Raw genomic sequence first — 9722 nt, forward strand, 5'->3', positions numbered from 1 at the left:
TATATGTATATATATATATCTAAGTCTTTGATCACTTTCACAAAGGTCTTAATGATTAATCTATATTCATCTTCTAAAAAAAAATATTAATTAAAAGCCTATTTTATTCATAACAAAACTTATTTATTCTGCAATACAACATTGCAAGTCATAAATATCATATTTGTTATAGTATAAAAGTTGAAGAAAATGCATTTGATTGGCAAAAACTTTGTAAGATGGTGGTAATACTGATCCAATCATCATCATGATTATTAATCTCAAAGTCATACTCAGAATAATATTCCTTCTCCTCCTCTAAAGGAGGAGGTACTGGAGGTGGTAGTGGAGGAGGTAGCGGAGTTGATAGTTCAGGAGGTGGCGGAGGTGGTAGTGGAGGAGGTGGAGAAGGCATAGTAGGAAACTCATAGTAAAAATTAGTTTCAGCTCTATTGATACCACTAAAGGTAAATGATGCCATGTCATAAGCCAATGCTGCTTCCTCTGCTGTATCAAATGTACCTAACCAATGTTTCTTTCTAGTATGAGGGTTTGTAATCTCTGTTGCATAACGTCCCGAAGGTCTCCTTCGTACTCCTAAGTACCCCGTTGATCCTCTAGATCGTCTGCTTCGGTGTCGGGGTATGTTGATGCATTGTAAGTCAGGTATGTCCATAGATATGCAATGTTAATTGTTGCAAGATTGGTTTGAATCTTATATCTCTATATATAGTTTTATGCAATCATATATGTATATATATAGTTTGGAAAACAATTAAATTAGGGTTTTCTAGAGTAATGTAGGTGTTGTTAGGTTGCTATACAATAAGTACAGTGGATGTCCTTAAATTTGAAATCGATGGTCGTACTTAGATTACGAATCCTCATATATATATATATATATATATATATGTATGTATCTAAGCAAAGATATCTTGTCGATTATTTCATACTGTTAGAAACAGCTAGACATATCTAGTAGTAGACATAGTGAGGGAGATATATTGGAGATATTTTTTATGTTCTAATATGCTATATATTTCTAAATATAATGCTACACAAAAGATTTCTATATTATTTGTCTTACAGAAATCGTAAGTTTTTTTTTATTTATTATTTTTCCCCTGTATAAGGGTGTGAAAAGTCAAAGATAAATCACACAAAATCTACTTTACAGGTTGCAAAGTTGATTGAATTTCACATAAATGTACGATTCTAGCAGATAAGGGTCAACAATTGTGGCTTAATTATACTCTTATGGAAGCAAAAAAACTTAGGACATTAATATGTTTTCATAATATGTATATAATGATATGGATTTTTTAGTAGTAAGGGAAAACAAAATCTAAGCAGAAATCTCTTATCAGTTATGTTATAAAGCTAGAGGCAGCTAGACATAGCTACATATGAAGTAGAAAGGGAACATTAATCAAGAGGTGGGATCGGTGGCACACTTGATAACGTAGGGTGTGGAGGTGTCAGTGTCATTGACGGGTAGGGTTAGGGTTAGGGTTAAAAAAAATCATCGATAAAACTTTCTTGAATTGATGGTGCACTGATCCGGATGAATAGAGAAACAACAGAGTGAGGGAGAGATATTGGAGATTTCTTAATAACCATTAATGTAACATTTTTTCTTTTATCAATTATTGTTTATGCTTTAATATGCTATACATTTCTAAATATAATGCTACATAGAATATTTCTATAATATTTGCCTTTACAGAAATCTTATGTTTTTTATTATTTTTTCCCCCAGTATAAGAGTGTGAAAAGTCAAAGATAAATCATACAAAATCTACTTTACAGGTTGTAAAGTTCAATGAATTTCACTTAAATGTACGATTCTAACAAAGAAAGGTCAACAATTGTGGCTTAATTATACTCTTATGCAAGCTAGCCCATATTAAAAACAAAAAACTTAGGGCATTAATATGTTTATGATCTGGATTTTTTGTTAGCAAGGAAAAACAAAATCTAAGCAAAAATCTTTAGTCAATTATGTTACAAAGTTAGAGACAGTTAGAAATAGTTACATATAAAGCAAAAGGGGAACATTATTCAAGCGGTGGAATTGGTAGCACGCTTGAGATTTTGGGGATATATATATACTATATTATATGCTTTTGATTTGAAAAATGCATGTATATAAACCGTGATGGTTTGATGAAGAGATGAGGAAGATAGAGGAGATGATAGAAGAGAGAGAGCATTGTTAATCAACAATGGTGAAATAATCATTCCATGTTGTCTTAATTGTGCTATCTGCTCTATCTGTCATCATTATTATATATATATATATATATTGAATCATATATCTCTATATATAGTTTTATGCAATCATATATGTATATATATATAGTTTGGAAAACAATTAAATTAGGGTTTTCTAGAGTAATGTAGGTGTTGTTAGGTTGCTATACAATAAGTACAGTGGATGTCCTTAAATTTGAAATCGATGGTCGTACTTAGATTACGAATCCTCATATATATATATATATATATATATGTATATATGTATCTAAAGCAAAAGATATCTTGTCGATTATTTCATACTTGTTAGAAACATGCTAGACATATCTAGTAGTAGAGCAGTGAGGGAGATATATTGGAGATATTTTTTTAATGTTCTAATATGCTATATATTTCTAAATATAATGCTACACAAAAAGATTTCTATATTATTTGTCTTACAGAAATCGTAAGTTTTTTTTTATTTATTATTTTTCCCCTGTATAAGGGTGTGAAAAGTCAAAGATAAATCACACAAAATCTACTTTACAGGTTGCAAAGTTGATTGAATTTCACATAAATGTACGATTCTAGCAGATAAGGGTCAACAATTGTGGCTTAATTATACTCTTATGGAAGCAAAAAAACTTAGGACATTAATATGTTTTCATAATATGTATATAATGATATGGATTTTTTAGTAGTAAGGGAAAACAAAATCTAAGCAGAAATCTCTTATCAGTTATGTTATAAAGCTAGAGGCAGCTAGACATAGCTACATATGAAGTAGAAAGGGAACATTAATCAAGCGGCGGGATCGGTGGCACACTTGATAACGTAGGGTGTGGAGGTGTCAGTGTCATTGATGGGTAGGGTTAGGGTTAGGGTTAAAAAAAAATCATCGATAAAACTTTCTTGAATTGATGGTGCACTGATCCGGAAGAATAGAGAAACAACAGAGTGAGAGAGAGATATTGGAGATTTCTTAATAACCATTAATGTAACATTTTTTCTTTTATCAATTATTGTTTATGCTTTAATATGCTATACATTTCTAAATATAATGCTACATAGGATATTTCTATAATATTTGCCTTTACAGAAATCTTATGTTTTTTTTTTATTTTTTTCCCCAGTATAAGAGTGTGAAAAGTCAAAGATAAATCACACAAAATCCACTTTACAGGTTGTAAAGTTTAATGAATTTCACTCAAATGTACAATTCTAGCAAAGAAAGGTCAACAATTGTGGCTTAATTATACTCTCATGCAAGCTAGCCCATATTACAAAAAAAAAGGGAACATTATTCAAGCGGTGGAATTGGTAGCACGCTTGAGATTTTGGGGATATATATATACTATATTATATGCTTTTGATTTGAAAAATGCATGTATATAAACCGTGATGGTTTGATGAAGAGATGAGGAAGATAGAGGAGATGACAGAAGAGAGAGAGCATTGTTATTCAACAATGGTGAAATAATCATTCCATGTTGTCTTAATTGTGCTCTCTGCTCTATCTGTCATCATTATTATATATTTTTTCCTTCTCTGTCTCTCTTTTTCTCTAACACTCTATCTCTTTTTCTTTTTTTTTGGTTTCATTCTCTATATATTTCTATTAAACTTTAGTATATAGTTCATACAATTTACAAACTATATACTAAGAAATTAATAGACAAATAGGTCCAATGAGTAAAGTCTAGAACAAACTCAATATATACATTGTTGATTTGTCATAAATTAGTAAAAGAGCATGGAATGAAAGCATTTCCATGTTGTTCAGCTCAGACAACAAACATGCATCATGTTAAGCAAAGAGATCATTTGCAAAGCTTTATTATGTCATGCTCAAATATTTTAAACAAACAAAACACACTTTAAAGTTTTATCTCCATTGTTGAAGTTGTTGATATTATTAAAAGCATGCATCACAGTCATATACACAAACATAGTATGATATAATTCTTTTACCTTCATCTAACTGAAGGATAAAATAATATCAGTCATTATTTTGAGTTTCTCAAAGTTTTTGATAGTAATATTGTAATAGATGTTACCTGATTTTCTGGCTTGTAGGAAAGGCAGTTATCTTTTTTACATGGATCTGAAAATGTTGTTTCATCTCATCGTTTTTCTCATAAGCAAGTGTTTATGCTTGTTATCCATCTTTGTGATTTTTCTTCTCTTGCTTAGGTGTGTTTCTTTGTTTCTTTGTTGTTGGGGCTTCCATGCTTAGATCTGAAGGACCTTCAATCTTTGATGACGATTCTAGTAGTTCACTTACTTTACGCTTGTCGCTCGTTTCATCAATTTTTGATGCGGATTGCTCAGTTGGTCCTTCTATTGCTGGTTGTATAGGTTTTTTCCCCTTCGAACTTTCTCCATGTAAGATAATAGGCTTTGCATCGTAAATTCTGTAGGTAAGAACATCATCTTTAATTGCTTGTTGTGAGAGACCAATTGTTAAACTAAATTTCTTATCAATGATACTATGAATTTCTTCAGGCACTTTTGTTTTTGAGATATTTTCTGTTGCCAATAACAAATTAAGCTTTATGTTCGTCATTGATTCTGCATGTTTGTCAAAGGCGGTTATTTCCATTTCTCCAGTTTCATCTCTCACAATCATCGGTAATCTCATCCTGTAACATAAACAAATAATTATTATAATTATGCTAAATAAATTAAATTTAATATACAATTATTGATTATACTTACACCACCCTGGGAGTTGTAGGTCCGTGCTTATAGCAAGAATAATTATACCCTGACTCAGCAAGTCGTTTGTTGCAAACATTGCAAGAGTTGTAAAACCAACCATTAGATATGTCGATTTTCTCAACCCATACATCACATTTATACATAGTAACCTATACAATTTTTTTTTAATAAAATTAGTAATTATCATACTTTAGCATTAAAACCTTAAAATATAATTGTTTGTACTTACACCAATCGTTGCTGGGTCAAATTTCAATAATTGATCAATTGTTGCATACTCAGCGTGTGCGATTTTTTGTTGTAAAGTGGCTTCTTGATTCTGTATAGACAGCAACTGTACTTGTTGATTTTCAAGTCCTCCCCTGTTTTATTTCACAAATGATAATTTGTGAGTTTAGAAATCAAATTAATTTTGTTTTCTAAAATGGTAAGTGTTAGTCTTACTGTTCTTTGATAGCTTTTGTCTCCGGTAAATCTAAATTCACATAGATTCGGGTTGCTGATGTAGAAGCCAAATATATGGTTCCTATTAAATAATTTAAAATGTAAGTAGTTGTTGACTGTCTATTTACGTATAGCAAAAATTGTTTATTAAACATTTTGTACTCACCTTGGTAAGTTCGAACAACAGTGCCAGCAATGATAAGTATAGGTCTTGATTGCATTTGTAACAGATCATGATCATTGAGTTGAGGAAAACATGATTCCCATATAGTTATTCTAAGTTCATCACCGTTTTTTATTTTTTTTTTTTGAAGATTGTTAGAAAATTAGGTGATTACAAATATGTTAGATGTATAAATTATAATTAAATATGTCTTATTGTTTCTTACCTTCGCTCTTTGATGAAAATATCTCTCTTATGAACTGTTTTTGCAAACTTTGTTGATTGAATAGCAGTAATTGGTCCGATAGAGATCAAAGTACCAATTGCATCTGTATTTTTTGCATATATCTTATTTTGTTAGTAAAAGCATCATTATATATATATTGGACAATATTGATAAGATATTAGAATTGTAATTTTAATTATGATTAAATAATAAAAGTTCTTTTTACCTGTCAAATATTTATCAGAGTTTGCATCTGACGCCATCTTGTCTCGATCAAAATATTGGAAGTAATGTCTTGGGTAGGGTGTAGGATCATCAGAGATTAACTTGATCACTGTATTAGATGTGAAAAAGATGGCAAATTCTCTCATTACTGATAGATTTTTAGCAGCTGTTTTCATAACTTGGAATTTAGATATGTGGTATACAGCTCCTTCGATTAACATGTCTCGAAAGCTTGAACAATCATTTTCTCTAATTTGGACATGGATAGCATCACCCTAAGAAAGACATTTTTATAAATATAATTTCTAAAGGAAAGAGATGTAAATAATATTTACAAAACTTTAAAAGATAATATATGATGAATACCTTTGCATCTGTTGCTATAAATGCTATACCAAGGAATTTTTCTGAAGTTGGGATATAACAATCCCATATTCTTGTTATTCTAATTTTCACAGCTTGGTTTTGACCAGGTGGCTTTAGTTGTGCTATTTCCTTAAGACTCATTATTGATAATCTGCAAAACAACAAAAACAGAATTTATTACGCATTTGTTTATAGAGTTCCGATATTTTCTATTATATAGAAGTTAGAAATAATTATCGATAACGAACCTGATATATATTTCTTTAATTATGCATATGATTGTAACTATAATAGAACACAGTTTCAACGTTCAGGATTTGAATTAATTTCTATGCTATCAAAGATTTCCTTGTAGACAACATTCTTTGTTTTGTTTGTATTCTTTCCAGTATCATCAAGAATCAAAATCTTTAATCCTTCAACAGAAGATACTCTGGACAATGCAACATAGAGTTGGCCATGTGAAAATACAGGTTTGGGTAAGAACAACCCTACTAAATCAAGTGTTTGCCCTTGACTTTTGTTTATAGTCATTGCATATGAAAGCTTAATCGGGAATTGCTTTCGACACATGATGAATGGCCATTTGCCTTCTTGCACTGGCATAATAATTCTAGGAATGTACACTTTGTCACCTATGTTGGATCCAGAAATAACTACTGCTTCCAAAATGTTATGATGCATCTGTGTAATTATCAATCTTGTTCCATTGCAGAGTCCATTCGCTTGGCTAATGTTTCTTATCAGCATGATCACACAACCCAATTTTAAAGTAAGTTCATGATTGGGTATGCCTGTGAATTTTAATGTATTTAAGAACTCAGTTGTATATAATGGTCCATTTGCTTCTGCAGATGTTGAAGATTTAGAGATGTAGTCTGAGCTTAAATACTTTTGCTCATTAGCTTCAATTGCGCTGCTGATTGTTTCATTTAATATATCAACAGTTTCATTGTATGGTGTGACTATAGCTCTTTGCCTCAAGTATTCTGCCTTTACATAGTTTAACTGAAATTGTGGATAGATAGCTTCAATGATCGATTGTATTGGATTACCTATGTTTTCAACCAATAGATCTTGTAGAATTTCTATCCAATCTCCTTCATCAAGATCACTATGATTTCTTTCAATAGATGCAATTGTACCATCACCAATTTATAACAACCATTCTGCAAACTCTTTTAATTGATTTCGGCTTTTTTCATCAAGGTTGTTTCTATGCAATCTCATGTTAGTCTTGAGTTTTAATACTTTGCATTCTTTCCAAAGTTGTGACTGGGTTATAGTAGCGTTTATGATGTCTGCTTTGCTACCATATTGAATAACTGGTAGGATTTGTCGGAAATCTCCACCAAGAACTATTGTTTTGCCTCCAAAAGGTTTTGTAGATGCTTCCGGTGTTGTCTCTGAAAGAAGATCTTGTAAAGTTTTGTTTAATGCTTCAAGACAATTCCTATGAACCATAGGAGCTTCATCCCAAACAATCAAAGTTGTTTTTTCAATCAATCTTGCCAGTTGAGTTTGCTTGCTGATTCTACATGTAGAGCATTCTTTAATATTTATTGGGATTTTGAATCTAGAATGGGCAGTTCTACCTCCAGGTAATAAAAGTGATGCAATTCCTGATGAAGCAACAGCTAGTACAATTTTTCCTTCAGTACGAATACCATTAATGATGGTGTTCCATAAAAAAGTTTTACCAGTCCCACCATGGCCATATACAAAAAACATTCCTCCATTGTTGTTCACAGCTTCTTGTATTTGAGTATAGATAGCCAATTGTTCCGTATTTAATTTTGCAAACATTGATAATTGATCTTCTTGAAGCTAAGGAATATTGTAGCTTAACTCTTCTTGAAGCAGTCGATCAGTTAAATTATTTATGCTCAATGATTGTGATCGAGGTAAATCATTCTCCTCAAGGGATGAAGAGTGTTTATTCAAAAGATCTTCAAGAGCAACTAATAGATAGTTTCTCAAGTACTCGTCTGAAATAGTATAATTAGGCATGTGGAATGTCTGTCGGAGTCTATAGTGTATATCTTATGATATTACTTGCCAGTGTTTCTCAAACAGTGCCTTTTTGTCTCCTACATCGCAAAATAAGATTATTGTTACAAAAAGTTGTCTTAGTTGTGCACCAGTAGCCCAATGAGCTGCTTGTATCAAGGCATTTGACCATTCTGAGTCATCTCCTAATATACAAGGGTAAAGCAAAGCTTCTACGTATGCTGCATACACAACATTACTACTGTGCGGAGATCCTCATAACTCCTAGCACCTTTGATTTCATTAGCAATGTTTAAGTAATATAGCTCTTCCACACTGGTGTATATAGATTATTCTTCCAATTGATCTCGCCATTCATTCCTAGCATTTCCATTTTTCTCTTTTGTACCACGTGAATTTAGTCGTGGAAAAGTCCGACAAGAGTGATCGCCCTCTTCGCCTATATCATTTGTGGCCATCCATTCCGTGAACATTGTTGTTTCAATACCTGGGATTGAAATTATATTGGGAATAAAATCGCTTGTCACTAAAATAAATATTAGCCTTTCCGGGTAAGTGAATAAGTAACTTTTTGGACGTATCGGTTTCTATGGTGGATTGAAAGTCAAAATAGTCTCCAACAACTTTCATATGCTCGACAAATAACGGTAATCCAAATAATTGGTATCTCATCTATTTTAGTTGATGATGTTGATGATGCTTCAAACATAGCTCTTTGCCTCGCTCGGACCTTTACTTATATATTTGTATAGATATTTCTTAACGCTTCTGTCAAATTACATATTTCCATCATTTATATGGGTTTTCGATAGCGCACACAACCGAAATCAACATTATGTGAGATCCACAAACTCGATTGATCATCCAATTTAATGCACCATTTTGTGTCGCTGCCGTGCACTCCCTCTCCCGATATCGAGTGAATCCATCCTCATCAATCGCTGCTGGAATTAAGCTAAAATGGCTTTTGGGTATGAATTTTACATGCTATTTTCCATACATGGTGACCCGTGGACTCGCTTTAATCCACATGGACCATGTATCATAAATGAACTTACAGCATCATGTCTCAATAGGATCGATCCTTTATCGTGTAATTCAAAGTTGTAAACTATATTATCAATTTCCGTCGTCGCCATAACGCTACTTTCTTTTTCCAACCATATTTAAGATATGGAACATGTGGTAAACCCTCGCTTTTGGAATTCGACTGTCGATAAACAAACTACAGAAAAGGAGAAATATCATTAAGTTTGCAACGTTATCAAAACTATTAAAGACTATGTAACTTTACCCGCCATTGTGACCAAAATGATGCCCTTTTAGCAAATCATCCATCAAATGCCGCACTTT

At 32.0% G+C, this 9722-nt stretch overlaps 2 protein-coding genes across 2 annotated transcripts; both read right to left on the reverse strand.

Annotated features, from left to right (window-relative positions):
• Nucleotides 1-231: 231 nt before the first annotated feature.
• On the reverse strand, nt 232-655 carry LOC120253617 (ethylene-responsive transcription factor LEP-like; the record flags this gene model as incomplete). Its single annotated transcript, XM_039261921.1, has 1 exon — nt 232-655. A coding segment is annotated over exon 1 (424 nt), but the record flags the coding sequence as incomplete, so codon positions are not given.
• Nucleotides 656-6662: 6007 nt separating this feature from the next.
• LOC120253619 lies at nt 6663-8165 on the reverse strand. The gene is made up of 2 exons (XM_039261922.1): nt 7955-8165; nt 6663-7414 (listed from the first exon to the last, which is right to left on the reverse strand). The coding sequence occupies exons 1-2, from the start codon at nt 8163-8165 to the stop codon at nt 6663-6665; spliced, it is 963 nt and encodes a 320-aa protein (XP_039117856.1).
• Between the last annotated feature and the right edge of the window lie 1557 nt (nt 8166-9722).

Source organism: Dioscorea cayenensis, unplaced genomic scaffold, assembly GCF_009730915.1.
Source record: "Dioscorea cayenensis subsp. rotundata cultivar TDr96_F1 unplaced genomic scaffold, TDr96_F1_v2_PseudoChromosome.rev07_lg8_w22 25.fasta BLBR01000133.1, whole genome shotgun sequence".
NCBI lineage: Eukaryota > Viridiplantae > Streptophyta > Magnoliopsida > Dioscoreales > Dioscoreaceae > Dioscorea > Dioscorea cayenensis.